Below are 26,642 nucleotides of genomic sequence, written 5' to 3'. Positions count from 1 at the left end.
ACTATAGTATTATTACATATTCTGTGTCTAAGGTTAAGATAAGTACTTACTTATTGACATAGGCGTGCTGGGCGAGACGGTTAGCGTCCCATAGTCTCACGGTTCCATCGTCAGAACAGGAACCGAAGAGGTTCTTTTGGCCCGGCAACGTCACCAGCTGGGTCACGCGAGCCCTGTATTGTGAACAAAACGTCAAAACGTGACAGATAATACATTGAAGACCACATTCAGAATTGATTGTATTTTTTTTAATTTAATAATTAATTATTTTTATATGCCATATGGATTCCTTATTGTCTATTACGGAATTATTTTTATTTTATTTATTTATTCAAAAGGAAAACATCGTGAGGAAACCTGCATACATCTGCGAAGAAATTCAAAGGTGTATGTGAAGTCCCCATTCCGCATTGGGCTAGCGTGGGAACTATAGCCCAAGCCCTCTCGTGCTTGAGAGGAGGCCTGTGCCCAGCAGTGGGACGTATATAGGCTAAATTATTATTTTATTTTTTAATTATTTATTTAAAAACCCACAATCCAAACCTCATTGCTACTATAAGGGAACGTGCGCGTTGGAGGGTCTGCCATGTTATGGTTTAAATCGGAAACCTAACCTTGACATTTACACTGCGCCTAAACACTGAGCTCCTGTGCTGCCCCCTACGGTTCACGCACGCTCCCTATAGTCCTAAAAACCGGGCAAGTGCGAGTCGGACTCGCACTCGAATAATGCAAAAAAAAAAACAAAAAAAAAGCAAAAAAAAAAAACGGTCACCCATCCAAGTACTGACCACTCCCGACGTTGCTTAACTTTGGTCAAAAATCACGTTTGTTGTATGGGAGCCCCATTTAAATCTTTATTTTATTCTGTTTTTAGTATTTGTTGTTATAGCGGCAACAGAAATACATCACCTGTGAAAATTTCAACTGTCTAGCTATCACGGTTCGTGAGATACAGCCTGGTGACAGACAGACGGACGGACGGACGGACAGCAAAGTCTTAGTAACAGGGTCCCGTTTTACCCTTGGGTACGGAACCCTAAAAAAAGAAAGTTGTTAAAGAGTAGTTAAACTGACTTGTGCTCATGCAAGTACGCCAGCAGCTGGTTGCCGGGCCGCCACGAGGAAGGCGGGCGGACCTCGTCGCAATTATCCATGCTGTCATCATTCGACCTGCAAACAACAATCATTATTTGTTTTACAAGGGGGCAAAGTAGTAGTAGTAGTAAACACTTTATTGCACAAAACAAGTACATAACACAGAGAGAATACAATGTGTACAAAGGCGAACTTATCCCGTTAAGGGATCTCTTCCAGCTAACCTTTAAGTAACTGAGAGATACATATGAAATGGTAGTCAAACTAAGATAAAATGTACATGACGACGAGACTTAAAAGAAGTAGCTAACCCTAGGAACATAACTTAATACAATGTGATGCATTAGGTGCAAAGACATATACATATATATATATATATACGAAACAATTACATGTCCATAAAAATATTAATACCAAACAACAAAGTTGTTGTTTAACCTCTCGTGTTAATATTGATACCCGAGCAAGCGAAAGATTCCAAAGTTACGAGCGTAGCGAGTGATACGAGAAGTGGAAGTGGTTAAACAAAGATTGCTACCCAGTGAAACACAACTTTTTTCACCACACCAACGCAAGGAAAATACTAACTGCAAAATATCAAACAAAATCGATTCAAAATAAATGTTATTAAATATTTATCATTCAAAGTCAATTCTACCAGCTAACATAAGGAAATAACTCAAAATCTGCATTTGATTACTTTGCCACACATGTGGATAAACTGCATCTATCTCATCAGTTTGTGGACAATCAAGAGAGCCTTTACCAGCATGGTGAATATTATTTTATACGGTGCAACCAGAGGGCTTACCGCGAACCACGTTCGACGTGTTGCCTCTTTATCGCACTTGTAAATTTGTCCGTAAGGTTGACAGGGAGGCAACACTTCGAACGTGGTTGGCGGTAGGCCCTCTGGACTTATAGGGCTTCGTAGGCTATGGCCGACAGTGGCGGTCAATGAGTTATAGTTGGTCTAAAAAAACTATACTCATCTTTTTCTTTTGAGTGCGAGTACTAATTTAAGACAAAGATAGCATGATTCTCCCTATCTATGTTTGAAAAGAGACAGTCCTTTGGCAAACTATAAAAGGAGCATTCCATGAAATTGTCTACCATTTGTCCCGTACAAACGCGATTTTCTGAAGACTTGCAAGTACAAGAGTTTCCTTTTCTATGACAAATGGTCAAAATTATGCGCAGAAAAATAATTGGCTACTTTAAATGCCGAAAAAAAAGTCGCAACACAGGAAATAAAATGCGTTTGTACGGGACAGCCCGTGGAATGCTCCAAAATTGATTATTTTTTACCTTAACGACTTGAGAAATTTCTGTTGCATCCTCGCTGTCAAATTCCGCAGTTCGACGCGACACGGCGCCATGCTATCTGTGATCGTCACCAACATATTATAATATTGTTACAACATATTAAATAATAACTCTAAATTGATAGCACATTACGTAACTATGGCGAAAATTTAAAGGCCGAAAATGTATGTACTGTAAAGGGGCCCACTGATTAACAGTCCGCCGGACGGTATCGGCCTGTCATTTGTTCGGAACTGTCAAAATTTTGTTCTAACTGACAGGCCAATACCGTCCGGCGGACCCTTAAAACTTTCGCAACTCATGTCGATTTAAAACGGGTCCGTATTGGGTCGCATAATAATTGATTGTCCTAATGTAATGTTGCGCATAAAACTCATTTCGCATAATTGTTATTGTGTTGGAAATATTAACATTCCTGAAAAATTATAACACAAACCTAACCTAACCTACCCTATTCTACACAACCTATGCAAAATATTTTCGAAAATACTTTCTGTTTCAGCTGGAGAAAAACCGGGCAAGTGCGAGTCGGACTCGCGCACGAAGGGTTCCGTACCATAATGCAAAAAAAAAACAAAAAAAAAGCAAAAAAACGGTCACCCATCCAAGTACTGACCACTCCCGACGTTGCTTAACTTTGGTTAAAAATCACGTTTGTTGTATGGGAGCCCTATTTAAATCTTTATTTTATTCTGTTTTTAGTATTTGTTGTTATAGCGGCAACAGAAATACATCATCTGTGAAAATTTCAACTGTCTAGCTATCACGGTTCGTGAGATACGCCTGGTGACAGACGGACGGACGGACGGACGGACGGACGGACGGACAGCGAAGTCTTAGTAATAGGGTCCCGTTTTACCCTTTGGGTACGGAACCCTAAAAATATGCGAAAAGAAATTTATGCGTAACATTACATTATGACAATCAATTATTATGCGACGAGATAGGATCCCATTTAAAACACTTCCTTCGGTCGTGAATATGTAATAAGTTTCTTAAGTTGTTGTTAAAAGATATTCTATTGTTATATAAAATCTACCGTGGATGGAGTATCGAGACAAACCTTACTGACGGATGCAAACTTCAATTTGACTCGCCGGTTTCGACCGCCAATTATGACTGATATTACCTACCAATAAAATGGAGGCGCGGACGCTAGAATACCAATTTGTGACGCTAACTGTAACATTCGTTTTTGGGGGCATCTTTTTAATTTAGAGCGCTCTAATATCACTATAAATCTAAAATTGGTGATTAAATTGGAGATTGACGCCAATTTCTTTTCAGATCAAATCGGTCGACTTGATCATCCCGTCTGGACTGGCCTTTACTTACATTGAACGTAGCTCGCGCTGTGTCCCATCTGCGAGTGTGTGGGTATGGAGGCGCTCTGTCGCCCCAGCTGCCCCATGTTACTACTGGACGCAGCTTGGGACTGCTGTGGGGCTTGGGAGACAGAGACAGACTCTGACGCTGGGAAAGACAAAAAAATATAAGAATACTACTCTTTGCGAACATATCAAATTGTTTTATTATGTAAATATTTTGATTTGTGTTCGCCACTGGAGAAGGTTCACTCTTTAAGAAAACGCGTCTATTACGACAGATATGGCCGCAAAGTGGCGCGCGAGCAATCGTCCGTTCCGTAGCGGCGCGCGGCAACCACTACTGCTAGACACCAAAATTAGTGTGGGCCGCATGTACTTGTAGCGACGCGACGAAATAGCTGAGTGAGCCACGCCTGGTATAACTTAGGGCCCCCCCACATCTAGCGTCTTTCGAGCGTCGGCGTCTACAACTGTATGGCCGCGCTCGACGCAACGTCGATGCAACGTCGACGCAACTGCGCAGCGACGTCATTTTCCAAAGCGCTGACCAGACGCCGACAGACGCCGTCGCTCGAAAGACGCTAGATGTGGGGGGGGCCTTATAAGGGCCACTTGCAGCATCCCACTATTATTATTATTAGCCTATATTGTCCCACTGTTGGGCAAAGGCCTCCCTCTTATTCTTCCACGTATCCCTATCCTCAGAAGTCTCCCACCAGTCTGTCAAAAGCGTCAAGCTCGTCCCGCCATCTCCGACGAGGTCTACCGTGACGCCTTACAATTTGTGGGACCCAACGGGTGGCTGTTTTGGCCCACAGGTCTTCCGGCATACGGCTGACGTGTCCTGCCCAATCCCATTTGAGCTTGGCGGCAGTTTCAGCTACATCAGTTATTCCAGTTTTGGAACGTAGTATTGTATTTTTAATGCGATCGGTTAATTTCACGCTCAGAATACTACGTTCCATGGCTCGCTGTCAAAAGCATCCCACTAACCTGGGGTTAATCGGTTAAACCTGGAGTTACCATGGTTACCAGTACAGTTTGACACTGGGCTGACGGTTTAACCGGTTAACGCCGGGTTAGTGGGATGGTGCAAGTGGCGCTCAGTCAAGTTGAAACAACATTTATAGTTACCTCTTATCGAAGTAGGATCGTGTCCTTGTCCGAACATGTGTTGCCACTCTGTGTTCATGTGTGGCTCTTGCGATGTCGACGTTTTGTGGGTCCTCCTGGTCAAATAATCCGAATCAGATTCAAGCATTTTAAATAAATAAATAAATATTGGGGACATCTTACACAGATCAACCTAGCCCCAAACTAAGCAAAGCTTGTACTATGGGTGCTAGGTGACGATATACATACTTATATAGATAAATACATTACATACATAGAAAACACCCATGACTCATTTTATTCGTGATAAACTTAAAACTAAGATTACATACAAGAGTATAACTAAAAAACCGGGCAAGTGCGAGTCGGACTCGCGCACGAAGGGTTCCGTACCATAAAGCAAAAAAAAAAAACGGAAAAAATGCAAAAAGAAAACGGTCACCCATCCAAGTACTGACCACGCCCGACGTTGCTTAACTTTGGTCAAAAATCACGTTTGTTGTATGGGAGCCCCATTTAAATCTTTATTTTATTCTGTTTTTAGTATTTGTTGTTATAGCGGCAACAGAAATACATCATCTGTGAAAATTTCAACTGTCTAGCTATCACGGTTCGTAAGATACAGCCTGGTGACAGACGGACGAACGGACGGACGGACGGACGGACGGACGGACGGACAGCGAAGTCTTAGTAATAGGGTCCCGTTTTACCCTTTGGGTACGGAACCCTAAAAACTACAAATATTAATAAAACTGGTAAGCGTTAAAGTTTACCACGAAATGGGCTCGCCTCAGCATAATACTGACCCGGAAGTCAGCGCTGACCTTCCGGCGAGACCATTTGTGGGCCACGAACGCAGCCGTAATAAAATAATAGTTACTTAAATTTGACGACCGGTCTGGCCTAGTGGATAGTGACCCTGCCTGTGAAGCGATGGTCCCGGGTTTGAATCCCGGTAAGGGCATTTATTTGTGTGATGAACGCAGATATTCGTTCCTGAGTCATGGGTGTTTCCTATAGTTCGTTTTTTTTAGCATTAGAAAGAAATCCACAGAAGTAAGCGTACAGTTTTTATCAGGCTCTTGAATTGTTAATAATTATTGAATTATCTAATGTAGCATGGTCAATACATATAATTTACTTCAAATTATTACCGCTAAAAGTGCCGGATTTGGAACCACAAGCTTACTTCTGCGAAGTTCTTTCTAATGCTAAAAAAAACGGACTATATGTATATAAGTATGTAATTATCTCTATAAGTACATATGTACAGTCAGCAGCAGAAATTGCTAAGCGGGGGAGGTGTTCAAAATTACCTTGGCACGCTTTTATACTCTTAACAATAAAGTCGCGTCAAGCTCATTTTGAACACCTCGCCCGCTTAGCAACTTCTGCTGCTGACTGTATATCATCTGAAATAAATACCTGTTCTGTGACGCATACATCTTGTCAATGGGCATGGCGTCGCCTCCCGTATCGAGTTGTACGGAGCGTGAAATGTTACTTCCGGTCAGTGAGAGACGACCCGGTGCGTCCGTTATGTGCTGAAACAATAATGTCATTGCCTCTCACTCTCTCATTAAGCATAATGTGAGACGCAATACAATAATAATGCAATAATGTCATTGCCTCTCACTCTCTCATTAAGCATAATGTGAGACGCAATACAATAATAATGCAATAATGTCATTGCCTCTCACTCTCTCATTAAGCAAAATGTGAGACGCAATACACATTCGACGGAGAAATTGGTAAGGTGGAATACCACCCTAAGTTATAGCCTACATCTTGTGGGTGGACGTCCTACGCTGCGCTTGCTAGTCCGTGGTCTCAACTAGAGATGCTCCGAATAGTGAATTTGGCCGAATACCGAATACCGAATATTCGGCCCCACCTCTCGGCCGAATACCGAATATTCGGCGACCGAATATTTGGCATGAAATGCGAACATTTTGAGTCACGATTATTATGAAAACTGTTCGCCAACAAATCACAACGATTGCCAACATATATTTTTATGTTGAACAGAATCATTTAATGTAGTTAGAGTCAATCAAATCAGACCCACGATAAAAATAAAATATTCTGTAATCAACAAATGCTCAAAAACGTACCATTGTATTTAACTAACTTTCCAAGAATACATTATATACCTAGTTTTTGGTTATTTTTTTGTGTATTTTTTCTTTTTAGGTAGGTGCAACAGGTATTCGGTATTCGGCCGAATAGTAGGCAATATCCGGCCGAATAGTAGGCAATATCCGGCCGAATACCGAATATTCGGCAAAGTGGCCGAATAGGCCGAATACCGAATAGTTGCCGAATATTCGTGGCATCCCTAGTCTCAACTCGAGCACTTCTTCACATGCACCCCATCGGCCATGTTCTCTGCGCGCAATGTGGCCCGCCCATTGCCACTTCAGCTTGCTAATCCGGTGGGCTATGTCGGTGACTTTAGTTCGTCTACGGGTCTCCTCATTTCTGATTCGATCACGTAGAGAAACTCCGAGCATAGCCCTGTGTTTCAATTTACTTTTCACCACACCAGCTCGGAAAGGCTTACTTTGCACTTCAAAAACGGATAGCAAAGTTGCACTTTATTCACATGCGAGGCAAAGTAATCAAATGCAAATTTTGAGTTGTTTTCTTATGTTTGCTGGTAGAATTGACTTTTAAATTATGATTTTGAATGATACATATTTAATAACATTCATTTGGATTTGATTTTGTTTGATATTTTCCATTTAATATTTGCTTCGGGTTGGTGTGGTCAAAATTGTTGTGTTTCACTCGGGGGCAAATTTTGTTTAACCCTCGTGCTTTGAAACCCTCGCAACGCTCAAGATTCCATTTTTCGAACCACTCGCTACGCTCGTGGTTCAATTTTGGAATCTTTCGCTTGCTCGGGTGTCAATATTAGCACGAGCGGTTAAACAACAACTTTGCCCCCTTGTAAACTATTTAAGTTATTCTACCTGTGTGGAGGAGCCTTGTATCTTGATGAGATGAGCGCTCATGGCCAGTAGCTGGTTCTCAACCTGTTCCGTCATACCTGGGTAAACAAAACTATCAAATTAAGCCTCAATATATTTCCAATCCTAATTGTATTAGGGGCTATTCATAAATTACGTTATTTCAAATTAGGGGGGGGGGTCTGGACATCGGATGACGAAGTAGGAGGAAATGGGGTCATTTGAAGCATGATTTTTGGATGATTACAGGGGGGGGGGGGTCAAAAATCCTCAAAAATCGATGACGTAATTTATGGACAGCCCCTTATAGATAATATATATCCTCCTAAGGCCCAGCTATACAAATTAAAAACCCATAATTTGCCACAGAAATTTGAACCTTTAGTGCAGGGAATAGAGTTGATTTTGGTTCTGTTAGAAAAATAAGCGAAACAAAACAAATGCGACTCTGTTTCAATTGAATTTGATTTAAATTTCATCGAACTGAATAAGTACTTTAAGTAGGACCTTGGGAAAACCTGACCTTCGGTCGGATAACTTCAAAAATGCGCGTTTTCCCAGAGATAAGACCTACCTAGATCGATTTATCGCCCCCGAAAACCCCCCATGAAGTAAAATTCATCGAAATCGTTAGAGCCGTTTCCGAGATCCCCGAAATAAACAATAATTGCTCGTTTAACGGTATAAAATATGAAAATTTGTACATTTGGATATTTTTTCGTAAATCAAGCAAGGACAGAATTGGTGAAATTTGACTTAAAGCTAGCCTAAAAATTTGGATACAGGATCTTTTTATCCCAGACATACAAATGTTCAAGCAGCTTCCATAAATATGAAAAAGTTCTCAGAATCGAATTTAAGCTGTTGTGAGACATACTAACATTGAATAATTTTACGGTTTAGACTCACTTGTTTTTAGTCACTCGCGCGACATGCGACTGTTAATGCTTGAGAAAGGAGACCTAGGCTCTCCGAAACATGTCGCGCGAGTGACTAAAAACAAGCGAGTCTAAACCGTAAAATTATTCAAAGTTCTCAGAACTTTGATGTTTTTTTTAGTTTAGTTTGAAAAGTTCATTTTCTGTAGTTCTTTGTACTATAATAGAGGGTTTACATACAACATGTGTTCATCAGGATATTGTGCAAAATGTATTACCGTCGGAAGCCAATCTTCTGAAGAGGTTCCTGAGTTGTGGCCCCATCTCACTGTACTGCGGCATCACACCTTGCTTCACCTACAATAAAAAAAATTTGGAGCCTTAAGGTGACAGTCCATTTCCAACGACAGCTGCACTACTGTTCATTTTACTATGGTAATTGACAATGACAGCGACGCGTTCAGTACCGGTAGTGCAGCTGCGGTTAGAAATGGAATGTTACCATTACGTGTCCCACAGCTGGGCAAAGGCTTCCCCCCAATCTCTCCACAGATCTCTTTCTAATGCTGTGTCTGGCCACTCCTTCAAAAAGGAGTCTAGTCCAACCATCCATTAACAAAAAATAACAAAGATTAATTCGGACTAGAATTCTATTCACCTATAAACAGAGTTCATAGTATGTATAAGGTTTCAATAACTGGCCATCCTTCAATAACTAGCCGCCTTATACTAAAATGAATTCTGTTTATAGGTGAATAGAATTCATTTTTAGTTCTTACTGAAACCGGCCTGTTACTGGCGAATTACCCTAACTAGGTAACTGAAAATGTACAAAATGCTTGTTTACTTTTATTTAAATATAGATACAGACTAAAGGCCCCGTACACGAATAATAGGGGGCAGCATAGGAGCCGTCAGATTTTTGGCGCGAGGCGTAAATGTGTCGTTTATGCTTCCGATGTAGCCCACAAGATGGCAGAACCTACTATAATATACAAGGTAACGCACCGACGAGAACGGTAGATGGTAGCACTTGCTTTGGCAATGTACATGTGCAACATGTGCACATATGTTTCCAATTCAGGCCACAAGATGGCAGACCCTCCAACGCGCACGGTCCCTATAACTCTAGCGATCTCCCTTTTTACAAGCTTTTATTTACTTTCACCTGACCGTTGTCTGTCTGTATGTCTGTAATCAAATCTAGCAAGTTAAATTTGATCCACTTTCCGGTTTCCGATTGAGCTGAAATTTTGCATACATACGTAAGTCTGGTGACAATGCAATATTATGGTGTCATCGAGCTGATCTGATGATGGAGACCGGAGGTGGCCATAGGAACTCTGTGATAAAACAACGCAACCTAATTGTATCAGGGGTTTTTAGAATTGTCTCGATGAGTATTAGTTGCCTGTGGAAAGAAAAGTACAGTCAGCGATAAAAGCTTGTACCAAAAATGAAATTTTTGCCAAAAACTTATTTCGTAAACGCTTCATAACGCGATGTTTGTTTAGTCGGCGACCAAAGTCAGATACGAACCTTGAGTCTCGCAGTCCGCCTTTCTCTAAGAGTCTGCACCAGCCGATCCACATCTCCGTGACGTAATACCGCATCCAACACTTTCCTAGGAATGGGCTCCTCTAGACTCTCCAATAGCAGCTCGGCTCTATCCACCTGGGGAGCAAGCAAAAAAAAAATGGTCCAGTGCGAGTCGGACGCAAAAAACGACAAAAAAACCACGTTTGTTGTATGGGAGCCCCACTTAAGACGAAACAGGAGCTGAGTTTTAAATATTTTAGGTAAATATACCCGTCTCGCTAACGGAAGCGGCTCCTAAAACTAGTGAGATAAGAACAAGCCGAAAATTCCCGCGTAAAAATCTCAAAAAATGAGGTTTTGTACTCGATTGTTTCCTCCTCCAAAACAACCAATCGTAACCAAATTTGGAAATCTAAATGATTATGAAATTATCTGTGTCGGACCGTTTTGCTTTTTGGCTAATTGATATCAGTTTTGAATACTACGCCTGTCATTGCGGCATAGTGAATGAGGCCATTTTGGCCATTTTTGAAGGGCTCTAGCGCCTTAAAAAACAAAAATATCAAAAAAAGCAAAACGGTCCGACACAGATATTGAAAATATTAATCTGTGTTGAAAAAATCATTGCTCTAGCATCAAAACCTACGGAGGAAACACTCGAGTACGTGTGTATGGAGTAATGACCACTCCTGTTGGCTCTTAAATATTTATTTTATTCCGTTTTTAGTATTTGTTGTTGTAGCGGCAACAGAAATACATAATCTGTGAAAATTTCAACTGTCTAGCTATCACGGTTCATGAGATACAGCCTGGTGACGGACGGTGAAGTCTTGTTAATAGGGTCCCGTTTTTATACTTTGGGTACGGAACCCTAAAAAGACAAGAAGCCAAGCTATTATTAGGACAAGTAAATATAATTTAAAAAGCATATAGGGTACATCGCCAATTATTAGCCAGTTTTCAATTACTGGCCACCTATACTAAAATGAATTCTGTGTATAGGTGAATAGAACTCATTTTTGTAAGAGGCGGCCAGTTATTGAACGAGTGGGTTGTGGATAAATTTCAGTTACTGGCCATTTTCCTTATACTGAAAATGAGTTTTATTTATCTGTAAATAGAATTCATTTTTGGAATAGGTGGCCAGTAATTGAAAACTGGCTAATAATTGGATTTTCGTACCTTATATACTAAAATGAACTTTGTTCACCTATAAATAGAAATCAAATTAAGTGGCCAGTAATTGGGGGGTGGCTAGTAATTGGCGATGTACCCTATAATGATCTATTTTATTAGAAAAATCAAATCAGTTTCTTTTTTCGAACTGTCAAAACGATTTCGCATGTGACGTCACAATCAAATTACCTACTCTTTGTAGTTTTATACGGGTTTTAAAATATAAAGTGTGTCTAAAAATAACTGCTGTCTACGTTTCTCTATTAATCTTCTGGTGATTCATTTCATGAAAGGTGCAAAATAATTTATTTTAAATACAATCAAGTACCCTATACTATTGTAGCTACTACAATAAATACACACACATACACCTCCGTGTCTTGTATATTACGTACCTGTATGAGCTTGTGTTTGAGGTGGGGCCACACCAGCGGCGATATCTTGCAGTTCACGTCGATGGGGTTGAGCAGACTCGCCACGCAAGCGATCAAACCGCACACTTCGTGTCTTGTATATTACGTACCTGTATGAGCTTGTGCTTGAGGTGGGGCCACACCAGCGGCGATATCTTGCAGTTCACGTCGATGGGGTTGAGCAGACTCGCCACGCAAGCGATCAAACCGCACACTTCGTGTCTTGTATATTACGTACCTGTATGAGCTTGTGCTTGAGGTGGGGCCACACCAGCGGCGATATCTTGCAGTTCACGTCGATGGGGTTGAGCAGACTCGCCACGCAAGCGATCAAACCGCACACTTCGTGTCTTGTATATTACGTACCTGTATGAGCTTGTGTTTGAGGTGGGGCCACACCAGCGGCGATATCTTGCAGTTCACGTCGATGGGGTTGAGCAGACTCGCCACGCAAGCGATCAAACCGCACACTTCGTGTCTTGTATATTACGTACCTGTATGAGCTTGTGCTTGAGGTGGGGCCACACCAGCGGCGATATCTTGCAGTTCACGTCAATAGGGTTGAGCAGACTGGCCACGCAAGCGATCAAACCGCACACTTCGTGTCTTGTATATTACGTACCTGTATGAGCTTGTGCTTGAGGTGGGGCCACACCAGCGGCGATATCTTGCAGTTCACGTCGATGGGGTTGAGCAGACTGGCCACGCAAGCGATCAAACCGCACACTACATGTCTTGTATATTACGTACCTGTATGAGCTTGTGCTTGAGGTGGGGCCACACCAGCGGCGATATCTTGCAGTTCACGTCGATGGGGTTGAGCAGACTCGCCACGCAAGCGATCAAACCGCACACTACATGTCTTGTATATTACGTACCTGTATGAGCTTGTGCTTGAGGTGGGGCCACACCAGCGGCGATATCTTGCAGTTCACGTCGATGGGGTTGAGCAGACTGGCCACGCAAGCGATCAAACCGCACACTACATGTCTTGTATATTACGTACCTGTATGAGCTTGTGCTTGAGGTGGGGCCACACCAGCGGCGATATCTTGCAGTTCACGTCGATGGGGTTGAGCAGACTGGCCACGCAAGCGATCAAACCGCACACTACATGTCTTGTATATTACGTACCTGTATGAGCTTGTGCTTGAGGTGGGGCCACACCAGCGGCGATATCTTGCAGTTCACGTCGATGGGGTTGAGCAGACTGGCCACGCAAGCGATCAAACCGCACACTACATGTCTTGTATATTACGTACCTGTATGAGCTTGTGCTTGAGGTGGGGCCACACCAGCGGCGATATCTTGCAGTTCACGTCGATGGGGTTGAGCAGACTGGCCACGCAAGCGATCAAACCGCACACTACATGTCTTGTATATTACGTACCTGTATGAGCTTGTGCTTGAGGTGGGGCCACACCAGCGGCGATATCTTGCAGTTCACGTCGATGGGGCTGAGCAGACTCGCCACGCAAGCGATCAAACCGCACACTTCGTGTCTTGTATATTACGTACCTGTATGAGCTTGTGCTTGAGGTGGGGCCACACCAGCGGCGATATCTTGCAGTTCACGTCGATGGGGTTGAGCAGACTCGCCACGCAAGCGATCAAACCGCACACTTCGTGTCTTGTATATTACGTACCTGTATGAGCTTGTGCTTGAGGTGGGGCCACACCAGCGGCGATATCTTGCAGTTCACGTCGATGGGGTTGAGCAGACTGGCCACGCAAGCGATCAAACCGCACACTACATGTCTTGTATATTACGTACCTGTATGAGCTTGTGCTTGAGGTGGGGCCACACCAGCGGCGATATCTTGCAGTTCACGTCGATGGGGTTGAGCAGACTCGCCACGCAAGCGATCAAACCGCACACTTCGTGTCTTGTATATTACGTACCTGTATGAGCTTGTACTTGAGGTGGGGCCACACCAGCGGCGATATCTTGCAGTTCACGTCAATAGGGTTGAGCAGACTCGCCACGCAAGCGATCAAACCGCACACTTCATGTCTTGTATATTACGTACCTGTATGAGCTTGTACTTGAGGTGGGGCCACACCAGCGGCGATATCTTGCAGTTCACGTCGATGGGGTTGAGCAGACTCGCCACGCAAGCGATCAAACCGCACACTACATGTCTTGTATATTACGTACCTGTATGAGCTTGTGCTTGAGGTGGGGCCACACCAGCGGCGATATCTTGCAGTTCACGTCGATGGGGTTGAGCAGACTGGCCACGCAAGCGATCAAACCGCACACTACATGTCTTGTATATTACGTACCTGTATGAGCTTGTGCTTGAGGTGGGGCCACACCAGCGGCGATATCTTGCAGTTCACGTCGATGGGGTTGAGCAGACTGGCCACGCAAGCGATCAAACCGCACACTACATGTCTTGTATATTACGTACCTGTATGAGCTTGTGCTTGAGGTGGGGCCACACCAGCGGCGATATCTTGCAGTTCACGTCGATGGGGTTGAGCAGACTGGCCACGCAAGCGATCAAACCGCACACTACATGTCTTGTATATTACGTACCTGTATGAGCTTGTGCTTGAGGTGGGGCCACACCAGCGGCGATATCTTGCAGTTCACGTCGATGGGGCTGAGCAGACTCGCCACGCAAGCGATCAAACCGCACACTTCGTGTCTTGTATATTACGTACCTGTATGAGCTTGTGCTTGAGGTGGGGCCACACCAGCGGCGATATCTTGCAGTTCACGTCGATGGGGTTGAGCAGACTCGCCACGCAAGCGATCAAACCGCACACTTCGTGTCTTGTATATTACGTACCTGTATGAGCTTGTGCTTGAGGTGGGGCCACACCAGCGGCGATATCTTGCAGTTCACGTCGATGGGGTTGAGCAGACTGGCCACGCAAGCGATCAAACCGCACACTACATGTCTTGTATATTACGTACCTGTATGAGCTTGTGCTTGAGGTGGGGCCACACCAGCGGCGATATCTTGCAGTTCACGTCGATGGGGTTGAGCAGACTCGCCACGCAAGCGATCAAACCGCACACTTCGTGTCTTGTATATTACGTACCTGTATGAGCTTGTGCTTGAGGTGGGGCCACACCAGCGGCGATATCTTGCAGTTCACGTCAATAGGGTTGAGCAGACTCGCCACGCAAGCGATCAAACCGCACACTTCGTGTCTTGTATATTACGTACCTGTATGAGCTTGTGCTTGAGGTGGGGCCACACCAGCGGCGATATCTTGCAGTTCACGTCGATGGGGTTGAGCAGACTCGCCACGCAAGCGATCAAACCGCACACTTCGTGTCTTGTATATTACGTACCTGTATGAGCTTGTGCTTGAGGTGGGGCCACACCAGCGGCGATATCTTGCAGTTCACGTCGATGGGGTTGAGCAGACTGGCCACGCAAGCGATCAAACCGCACACTACATGTCTTGTATATTACGTACCTGTATGAGCTTGTGCTTGAGGTGGGGCCACACCAGCGGCGATATCTTGCAGTTCACGTCGATGGGGTTGAGCAGACTGGCCACGCAAGCGATCAAACCGCACACTACATGTCTTGTATATTACGTACCTGTATGAGCTTGTGCTTGAGGTGGGGCCACACCAGCGGCGATATCTTGCAGTTCACGTCGATGGGGTTGAGCAGACTCGCCACGCAAGCGATCAAACCGCACACTTCGTGTCTTGTATATTACGTACCTGTATGAGCTTGTGCTTGAGGTGGGGCCACACCAGCGGCGATATCTTGCAGTTCACGTCGATGGGGTTGAGCAGACTGGCCACGCAAGCGATCAAACCGCACACTTCGTGTCTTGTATATTACGTACCTGTATGAGCTTGTGCTTGAGGTGGGGCCACACCAGCGGCGACATCTTGCAGTTCACGTCGATGGGGTTGAGCAGACTCGCCACGCAAGCGATCAAACCGCACACTACATGTCTTGTATATTACGTACCTGTATGAGCTTGTGCTTGAGGTGGGGCCACACCAGCGGCGATATCTTGCAGTTCACGTCGATGGGGTTGAGCAGACTCGCCACGCAAGCGATCAAACCGCACACTTCATGTCTTATCTATCAAGATAACACAATATTACTTGTATTATATTATTGTATTCCTGTTTTATTTTCTCTCTTTTGTTTTCTTTTATAATAATTCAGCCTATGTACGTCCCACTGCTGGGCACAGGCCTACTCTCATGCGCGAGAGGGCTTGGGCTATAGTCCCCACGCTAGCCATGCGGATTGGGGACTTGGCACAGAATAAATAATAGTACTAGGTACAGAAGACTCACTCTCTAACAAAACGCGTCTGTTACGATCAGGACAGATATGGCCGCTAGGTGGCGACAGCGCCACGCGCGGCTTATCTCGGCTAGTCACCAAAATTGGTGTGGAACGGATGTACTTTTAGCTACCTGTGGCAAAGCGACGAAATCGCAGAGTGAGCCACGCCTGCACATGGTTACTTACCCATAGATTTGGATGGGCGAGGTAGACAGCGCTCTCTGCCACTAAGTCGCATAGGGATTGTTTCGGTAGGAGCCCTAGCTCGGCTAGACTGCTGGTAGCTCGTAGGGCTTTCGCTATTATCCACTCCGATTGGTCCGTTAAACCCTGCGGGAAGACAAGACAATAAGTAATTTTTAACAAAAAATAACTTATTTGACAACAGTTCAGAAATGATCAATAATACCTAAAACACTTGAAGTTTCCACGATTTCTCCAGAATTTAGCAAATACTAGTAAAACTGAAGACTCATATTTGGATATTTTATTACTTAATCTGGTAGAATTATTGAAATATGGCGTCAGATCAGATAATGCAATTTTTCAATAATTCTTTAATTTCTTGCGAAGTCTAAAAATCTTCTTTCTCTTTAAAATTATTGACAAGCTTTTTTCCTGCCAGTCAAATTAGTTTTTTTTTAGGGTTCTGTACCCAAAGGGTAAAACAGGACCCTATTATTAAGACTTCACTGTCCGTCTGTCTGTCCGTCTGTCTATCTGTCCGTCTGTCTGTCACCAGGCTGTATCCCATGAACCGTGAGAGCTAGGCTGTTGAAATTTTCACATATGTTGTATTTCTGTGGTCGCTATAACAATAAATACTAAAAACAGAATAAAATAAATATTTAACGGGGGCTCCCATACAACCAACGTGATTTTTTTGCCGTTTTTTGCGAAATGGTACGGAACCCTTCACGCGCGAGTTCGACTCGCACTTGGCCGGTTTTTTTTATTCTCACCTGTTGCAGTAACGGCATGAGTATGGGCGCGGCGTGTTGGCCCACATACGCCGCGACGCCTACGACACGTTCAAAGAAGCAGCCGCGTAAAGGCTTGGCCACATACAGAGCGCGACGCAGCGCCGCGTCCGCGCCGCGTCCACGCCGCGCGACCGCGGCACATGCTAACAGGTTACCGACGTCAAACAGACTGCGTCCCGCCGGTATCACGCCCCGCTTCTGTCGCGCCCCGCGCCGCGCGGCCCCTTGCGTCCGCGCGGCGCGTGCGCAGCGCTGCGCCGAGCGAACGCGGCGGCCCGCCGCGTCGCGCAAGGTCACATCAGTAGGATCGGACGTTAGGCAGCGAGCGGTGCGCCGCGTTCCCGCGCGGCCGCGCCGCGTTCACGCGCGCCTTGAGGGCGTGTTGAGAGCGTGAGGCCGGCGCGATCGGCGCGCGCCCTGTTTGACCAGGCTTCGCGTCGGCATCACGCGGCGCGGACGCGGCGCTGCGTCGCGCTCTGTGTGTGGCCAAGCCTTAACGCCGCCTCCTCCTTGTCGTTCAGAAACGTCTCCTCTCTCTTCCCCTCCCTCTCTCTCTCTCTCTCTCTCACCTGTTGTAGTAACGGCATGAGTATGGGCGCGGCGTGTTGGCCCACATACGCCGCGACGCCTACGACACGTTCAAAGAAGCAGCCGCGTAATGCCGCCTCCTCCTTGTCGTTCAGAAACGTCACCATGTGCGATAGGATCACGTCGTTCGCTGGAACAAAATGGACATTTCATGTATCAAATCAACAAGGGGTACTATTGCAATGTTCTGCCGCTAGAGTGCAGCACTAAAGCTCTGGTTTCCTAGGATAGCGGTGCCGTCATATAGCGGCCGTCTCCAAGCTAAATAATACGGCTAAATATGGATGTCGTAGTATTTGTGTGGAGACGTCCGCTATATGACGGCACCGCTATCCTAGGAAACTAGAGCATAAGCTAGCTAGTAAACCATAGAGTAACTTATACATACTGTGCCTTAAACTGTTTTTTTTTGACAAGTTTCCACTGACAATAAAATATGACATCGATGCATCAAGGCGGGCTACCGGGAAACGCGGAAACCGAAAATTAGTTATCTGCCTCTTAATCGCTCGAATAAGCAAGAGTGATATCTCTAGTCTGGTCTGGTCTGCCGGCCTAGCCAAGGTGACAATCGCTTGCGCTTCGCCATCGAATCGCTTTGTGTCTCTCTATCGCTCTTCCATATTAGTGTGACAGTGACAGTTGCGTTTCGTTCACTACGGAGCGTTAGCGATTGGCATGTTGTCTACGAGGCCAGGTTAGATAACGAAATTTCGATTTTCTTGTTTCGTGGTAGACCCCCAGATTGTGAGGGATAGCGGTAGTGGCGCCCCCTACGCGGAGTTTCGCGTAATATTCCCTATTTCCGACACAAGGGACACAAGACCAGACGATTCAACGGAGCCGCGCCGTTTTGTCGCCAAAATCGTGTATCCTCTAGCCGCCCAGAGACCTATAAAAGGGTCCCCTATTCCATTCTAATTTGAACCTTGTGTTGACAAAATAAAATTTCATTTTGCTTGGCAAGGTTTGACGTATGGGCGGCTAGAGGGTATAATTTTAAGTTTATGAAATTTATGTGTATGTTAGTTTGTAAGATCTATATCTCTTTGCCTTTGATCCCTGATAATAACGATTTTTTTTTGAAGTGAAAACTTCTTTAGCGGCGCTGTACACTTTTTGTGATGGGGAAAAAATGTTAAACTCGCGACAGGTCACGTGACCGACAGATTCGACAGATTGAAAATTCGTAAGACGGACACGTGACCTGATCGAAAAACTGTTACAATGTCATTGAGTTTTTACTTCTGCCGGAACTCCCGGAGTGCAACCCGATGTGTTTTTTTAAACCAGTTACTAGTAAAAAAAATACACTAAAATGAATACGTACCTTTTTGTTTCCCAAAGAATATACATAGTTTAGTGATGCCGTTGTCGACTAGTGCTCTCTTCACGACCGCCTGCGAGTCCGTGAGCAGGTACGAAACGGTTGATCGGACCTGCGATGCAATTAAAAAAATATTGAGAAAAAAATACGGTTGTCTGTAAAGTCGGTTTACGGACGATAATTTTGCGTGATAACGTCATAAGAAAACGCGGCCGTAACGTTACCATGGAGATCCGTCCACGACGTTACCATGGAGATATGTCCACAACGTGACACTTTTCCGAGCATGCTGCCGGTGTTCATCGATTTATAAGGCCCACTTGCACTATTCCCCTAACCCGGGGTTGACCGGTTAAACCTGGAGTTACCATGGTTACCAGTACAATTTGACACTAGGTTTAACCGCTTAACCCCGGGTTAGTGGGATGGTGCAAGTGGGCCTAAGACGATATCACGTCAAAAATAGGGGTGATTTGACGATAACATTCATCGTACTATATATTTTTAAATCCCGACGCAAAAATTAAAAAAATGTATTACCTATATGTTAGACGCCAATGTCTGTCTGCTCTCCAACGGATGGATCTATTTCGATGCGGTTTTGTTTACGTGCAAGCGAGTCTCCTTGTGGTGGTTCTAAGCTATGTTTAATAGAAATCGGCTACTTTTTGACCTCGCCATTTTGAAGTGCGGAGTAAAGATTTATGTTTAACGAAACCGAGAAAAAGTATCTACTCATGTGGGAGGTATTTTTTCTTAGTTTCGTTCACTGTATAAATACACGTGAGGTCTCCTTATACCCCCCTCCCCCAACGTGAATTTTTCGTGACGCCCCCTCCCTATCGAACATCGCACAAGCCCCTATCCCTGTCACACAATGTTAAGTATATAACATTTTATAACAGCCATTGTGTGAGCACCATAGTACCAGAGATATATATGACTCCGTATAAGATAAATAAAGTCTAAGAAAAAAACGTGCCTCGGAAATCAAGAAAAAGTCATTCTCGAATAGATGGCGCACACACCTTTGGCCTATTCTCGGCTAGATGGCGTTGATATTTAACAATTTTAACACATATCAGTGAAAGAACATGGGTCAGTATGGAACAATAAAAATTAAAAATAATTACTCCGTAAACATATTTTGATTAATTTATACATTTCCAATTTTATTTTAAGTTTTAATCGTGTGTCGATAGATGGCAGTAAATGTACCGTGACTTCAAAGTTTACTTTGGCAATAGCCCTCTATACTATCTATTCTCTTTGATAATACGAACCATTTCGTGCAAAGCCGACAGCTCTGTCTCATAATTGATGGCTGCCTCCTTGTCGACCATATTCTGTGTCTGGTCCAGGAATCGAACCGCAATCTCCGCCAGTTTAGCTGGAAAACACATACATTTAATCACTTGTCCTTATAAAACAAAGTCACCCGCCGCGTCTGTCTGTTTGTGTGGTTGTATGTTAGTTTCTGATAAACTCAAAAACTACTGAACGGATTTACATGCGGTTTTCACATATCAAGTAGATGACGCTTATTTCAATATTAAACACATATCAGTGAAAGAATAAGGATTAAAGTCAAATGGCGTGATTCTTTTGTCGAAAGATGGCAGTAAATGTGCTGTGGCTACATAATTTACCATCACAGTAACTCTCTTAACACTATTCTCTTTGATATAACTGACCTATATTGTTAGCGTAAGCGATTCGAACAGTCACTGAACGACCTGACTAACCTACTTTATTTGATCGTGTAGTGTTTTCATCTACCCTCACCAGGCTTAAAGAGCCATTTGAGGGTAGATTTTGTTTACTTTTATTTAAATACCTAAAGATAAGGGGGTGTCCCTTATTCATAAACGTTTACTAAAGTTGGCAAGCCGATAATAATCGTTTGTCCCTTTCCATAATACAAATACGTCGAAAAGGGACAAACGTTTATTATTGGCTCGCCAACTTTAGTAAACGTTTATGAATAAGGGGGACAGAGTATAAGAAGGCGTGGCTCACTCCGCGATTTCGTCGCTTTGCTACAGGTAGCTAAAAGTGCATCCGTTCCACCCCAATTTTGGGTAAAGCCATAAGCCGCGCGTGGCGCTGTCGCCACCTAGCGGCCATATCTGTGCTAATCGTAACAGACGCGTTTTGTTAGAGTGAGTCTTCTGTACCTAGTACTATTATTTTATTCTGTGGTATAAGACAAGGGCAGAGGATAGTTACCTATATTGTTAGCGTAGGCGATTCTAACGGGTACAGCGGGGTCCGTGGCCCTCGGGGCGAGTTCGGGCAAGATGTACTCGGGGAAAACGTTGCAGTCCGACTTGGGGAGAGTTGTCACGAGGGAAAGGCAGCGGGCCGCGGCCGACACGGCGGAGGCGCGCACGCGGGGCACCGAGTCGTGGGAGAGGTGGATCTGGAAATAGGTTATTTGTATAAAATTTCAATACATTCTTAATTTCATTTCATTTCATTTATTTATTTCTATAACAATATGATATTGTGTTAGAAAAATCTTACAAACTAATACATGCACATAATTAAAATTATACAATAACAGCAGGACCGGACATGTCAATAATTATAATTCCAAAAACACACTTAAGGCGCGGTGTGTAGTAAAATGCGCTTTTTTGTAACCATATTTACAGACTTTTACAAGGATTTCATGCATTATTTTCTAGTATGTATAACTTTAGTCCTTGAACTACGTTATTGCTTGTCAGAAACACAACGGCTCATTATTTTCTCGATAGAATCTTAAGTTGAAAACATGCTTAAAGCTGTCTTTTGATCCATATTTTAGAAGTACTACGACGAAAATGGATATGAAACTTACCTCATTCGATAGCTTTTAAGTAAATCTTCGTTTTTGCTGGTCCTTTTATCGATACGTTAATCTTTTCATTCATAATTTTATGAATTCAACTTTTGCCTACTAAATTACACCCTACGCGGCAATACCTTGCGCCTATTCCCCGCGCCAGTACGCCCGTGGCCACTGCCAGCGTCGGACCTATGCTAGTTTAGTGGACGTTTCATAAAATGGGTAACCACTGTATAAATATGCAAATATGTTATACACACAATGTTTTTCAACATTCTTACGAAGAAAAGCAAAATAATTCTTAATTACTGTGACATTTCAGACATTCGCCCGTCATATTGTCAATTTATAACAAGTTGGGAAGCAAAGGCACACACCCGTCTAACCAATCCGGAATTCAGTCACGATTGATAAATTGTGTAAACAAATTTTATTAAAGGCTATTTCAAATTGAATCATTTTTAAACATATGTGTCCGGGATTCAAATACCTATGTGGGAGTGTTTAGTGTATGGTGGTACCCTTCGAGCAACACCGGCTTCCGAGTGGTACCTAACCATTTCACCGCTTTTAGTTTCCGAGTTACCTACATGCGTTTTAAGGGAAGTGGTCGAAAAATGCCTAAAATGGTTTTGTGTTTAATATTAGGTAAGGTAGAAGTACTAGTGCTCGACGCTGCACTAGTATTCGACATGGGTATAGTGTGTAGCTTTCAAATAGAGCTCGACGGCTAATCCTTTTTTTTTATTATGAATGGGCTTACTCATGGCCACAGACTCCTATTGTCTATTGTTAAGTAAAACCGCTCATGCCACGTGCCACAACCACCTGCATAAAAAATACGTACTCCGGTTACTGAGTGCGGCGAGTCGAACGCTACAGAACCAGTCTAAAATGTGTCATCGAGATGACACAAAGGCGCGTTATCGGAGAGCGCACCTACACTGGTTTTTTGAGCGTTGGCCTAGCCGGCGCTCAGGTGCCAAATAAAATAATTAAGACCCTTTTTTGCACGTAAGTAGCACGTGCGGTTTTACTTAACAATAGATAATAGGATTAGCCGTTGAGCTCTATTTGAAAGCTACACACTATACTTTATGTCAAAGTAATATAGGTTAAATTTGAACGGCGACGATCTTTCTGTATTCAAATTTAATTCTTGTCACTTTGACATAAAGTGCCCGTGTCGAATACTAGTGCAGCGTTGTGCACTAGTACTTCTACCTTATTTCCGCCAAGTCCGTACCGTGCTATATGGAAATTTATTCCAAAAAATGCTGTTTATATACCACACTGGTGGCAAGCCAGCATACGACCCGCATTCACCATAGCCTATGGACGCCTGCAGCTACGGGGATGTGACACATCATGCCAAATGTTGATTGATTTTATATAAAATAAAAGTCCCAATATATAAAATAAGCTTTCATAAGTAATAGTTACTGATTTTTAAAAAGCGCCATTCAATTAAAAGACCTGTCTAGATCGCTTACCTTCTTTCAAGTACTTTCTAATGCTAAAAAAAACGAACTACAGTATTCCTATTCCTCCTTATTTTCAATACCTACTTGCCCGAAATTGACTTCTAGAATTAGACCAAGTCTGCGACAATTTTGATTACACACGCAGTGCAAGTGTTAATCATAATTTCATGAAGGTTTGTCGTTCAAAATAACACTTGCACTGCGTGTGCAATCAAAATCGTTGCAGAATTTTCTTGGTCTAACTCTATTATATTTTTAAGGTAAGTACTTAAGTACTAATTTCTGTCTCATAGTAATTGGGTATAATTTGATTAGGTTCTTAGTTTGTCGGGGTATACTCTCATATTGTATATAATTTCATTAAGTACTCATTAAATTACGAATTTGCTAATAAATCTTATTCGATATTATTTGCCGGAAAAAATCCCGGAACTGACAAATCAGAATATTCAGAATACCGATGGCGCCAGAATAAGGATGTAGACGTGCTGCGCGGGAATGGTGCGGCGGGGCGCGCGGGGCGCCCGCCCGCCTGTTCTACCACTCGTCTGCTTCACCCCCTCGGAAACGTAAAACTCAACTATAAGAGCGCCTTAAACCAACAAAAAAAGTAGGTACAAATAAAGTAATAAAAATGTCATCATTAAAAGTGTAAAGTTACATGCATGATAATTTTGTAAAAATCAGTTTAATTTGCAAAGATCTCGTCAATACTGTAAAAACACCCCCTCAATAAAAATATCTTCAAGTGCTTATTAAATGTCTTATAATCTGTAATGGCTTTTAGATTTGTAGGTAGTTGGTTAAAAATCCGGACAGCCTGATACCTTACACAATGCCTTGCTACTTGTTGTTTAGGGCAGAAAGAGTGCTTTATGTTTTTTGTTCGTGATTGAAGGCGCAACTCCTGCTCCGCAGAAGACTCAAAGTTAGCGATATTTTTCACAAAGTCAGTTAATAAAACGAGGACGTATAACGAAGGAGCTGTCAGGATATCTAAACTTGAGAAGTGATCACGGCAAGATACCCATTGTGGTATGCGCATTATTGTTCGAATTGCTCTTTTTTGTACTACAGTGGCTTTATTTATATTGTATTTGAAGCTGTTCCCCCAAAGTTTGATGCTGTACCTCAGCCTGGACTCCACTAGCGCATAGTACACTACTTTTAGCTGTTCAATCGAGAGTTCTTCCCTTAGACTTCTAAGCGCGTAGCAAGCAAGGATTGTGTTTTCTACAACCTCTAACTCCGGTTTCCAGTTTAGTTCAGCATCAATACGAATACCAAGAAATTTAACAACATCCACAATATCTACTGTTATTCCATCTATGATAACTTCTAGCTTGTCAGTTTTTTTTGTGTTGTTTTTGAACAGCATTACATTTGTTTTCCTAGCGTTAAGACTTAAATTATTTACATTGAACCAGTACTGGAATGCCGCAAAGGTCTCATTTATTAATTCGCTAAGCTCATTCATACTATCGGAAGATACAACTCCACTAGTGTCATCGGCAAATAAAGTTAATTTGCAATCAGGCACTCTGCTGTCCATATAGTCAACTAGGTCATTTGTAAACAAAATGAACAGCAGAGGCCCTAAAATCGAACCCTGCGGGATGCCCCTCTTAACACTAACATAATGAGATCTAACCGCACTCTCAAGGTTGTTCTCAAGGTTTTTTATCTCTACAAATTGCTTACGGTTTTTGAGAGAGAACTATTTAGCAGTCTAGCAACATTACCCCTTACACCGTAGAATTCTAATTTTTTTAAAAGAATGTCATGGTCCACCGTATCAAATGCGGAGCTGAGATCGAGGAAGAGGCCTGCAACTCTTTTTTTGTTGTGAAGCTTTAATATAACGTCATCCACAAAGCAATCGACTGCGTCTGTGGTGGACTTATTTTTCTGAAACCCAAACTGCCTAGGGTTGATAATAGTATTTTCTTTCAGATGTTTCAAAAGGCGGGAATTTATTAGCTTTTCAAAGATTTTTGATAAAGTTGGTAGAAGAGATATGGGCCGATAATTTTTTGGGTCAGATTTACTACCTTTCTTATGAACTGGCAAAACTCTGGCCACTTTCAACTGATCTGGAAACACGCCGTAGTCAGAGCATTTATTGAATAGGTAAGTAAGTGGGCCCATGAGTATGTCATTGCACCTTTTAATAACTGTTATTGGGATCTCGTCATACCCATAAAGCAGTATCTAAACTTAATGCAGTATCTAAACGCAGCCGTCGGGCTCGGCTAGTGTTCGGAAGCTTTTTCTAAAGCATCGCGCATACTCTGTATCGCGGCCAATTAGAGGCGCCTAAGGCACTGGTCCCACCGCGAGCTAGTAAGCTATGAGCTATCGGCTATAAACACGAACAAAAGATAAGCACTCCCGTGTAAATAAAAGAGACACGGCGATATTTATAGCTCACCGCTGGGCGAGTAACTATAAACATCGCCGTGTCTCTTTTATTTACACGGGAGTGCTTATCTTTTGTTCGTGTTTATAGCCGATAGCTCATAGCTTACTAGCTCGCGGTGGGACCAGTGCCTAAATTTAAACCACCTTTTGTACTGATCAAATATTTCAAATCACTCTCTCATCAGCCTCCATACCAATAACACACCGCTTCTGTATTTAACCGATCGCTTACCTTCTTTCTAATGCTAGAAAAAACGAACTATACGAATTGAAGCTGTTTAAGTATTTGAGTCGTCGAGATCCGGACCTACACGGCGGCTACAGGTATAAATAAAAATAGTAGCTACTTTATGTGACTGATACATAGCTACTAACTAGGGGCTCTGTGAGACCCCAGCTTAAAACTTAATAAATGCCGCCATTTTCAAAATTTTCCAAAATTATTGTTGACAAAAAAATAATAATAATCGAACGTATGTCTTCTTTCCCCTGCCCTTATCCCACGTTATGTGGGGTTGGCACAACATGTTTTTCTCTTCCATTCTCCTCTGTCTTTCGTCAGCTCAGGCACTCACTCCTTTCTTTCTTATATCCTCTTTCACACAATCCATCCATCGTTTTTTGGGTCTACCATACGCTCTCCGTCCATCAACATTCATCCCTAACATTCTTTTGCCTATATGGCATTCATCCCTCCTCATTACATGCCCATACCACGATAACCTAACACTCCTCATTTTCTCCGTTACTGGAGCTACTTTCAAACATATGTACAAGAGCATTATTCCCCAAGGTGAAACGGAGACCTTCCTTAACGTTCGTAGATTTTGTTTACTTTTATTAGGGTTCCGTACCCAAAGGGTAAAACGGGACCCTATTACTA

The 26,642-nt window shown here is 43.2% G+C and overlaps 1 protein-coding gene across 1 annotated transcript in view; it reads right to left on the bottom strand.

The window, feature by feature from the left end:
- LOC134673781 (phosphoinositide 3-kinase regulatory subunit 4) overlaps window positions 1–26,642 on the bottom strand; it is a 48,273-nt gene that overhangs the window by 8,726 nt on the left and 12,905 nt on the right. Inside the window, exons 10-24 of the mRNA XM_063531807.1 lie at window positions 21,251–21,443; window positions 20,305–20,411; window positions 19,025–19,133; window positions 17,676–17,824; window positions 16,310–16,453; window positions 15,794–15,910; window positions 10,255–10,389; window positions 8,994–9,072; window positions 7,841–7,917; window positions 6,291–6,409; window positions 4,887–4,981; window positions 3,760–3,897; window positions 2,407–2,482; window positions 1,078–1,173; window positions 51–173 (exon numbers count right to left, since the gene is read on the bottom strand). Coding sequence (XP_063387877.1) covers window positions 51–173; window positions 1,078–1,173; window positions 2,407–2,482; window positions 3,760–3,897; window positions 4,887–4,981; window positions 6,291–6,409; window positions 7,841–7,917; window positions 8,994–9,072; window positions 10,255–10,389; window positions 15,794–15,910; window positions 16,310–16,453; window positions 17,676–17,824; window positions 19,025–19,133; window positions 20,305–20,411; window positions 21,251–21,443 — 1,757 coding nt within the window. The remainder of the gene's footprint in view (window positions 1–50; window positions 174–1,077; window positions 1,174–2,406; window positions 2,483–3,759; window positions 3,898–4,886; window positions 4,982–6,290; window positions 6,410–7,840; window positions 7,918–8,993; window positions 9,073–10,254; window positions 10,390–15,793; window positions 15,911–16,309; window positions 16,454–17,675; window positions 17,825–19,024; window positions 19,134–20,304; window positions 20,412–21,250; window positions 21,444–26,642) is intronic.

Source organism: Cydia fagiglandana, chromosome 19 (assembly GCF_963556715.1).
Source record: "Cydia fagiglandana chromosome 19, ilCydFagi1.1, whole genome shotgun sequence".
Lineage (NCBI taxonomy): Eukaryota > Metazoa > Arthropoda > Insecta > Lepidoptera > Tortricidae > Cydia > Cydia fagiglandana.
This window is presented reverse-complemented; position numbering and strand designations above follow the sequence as displayed.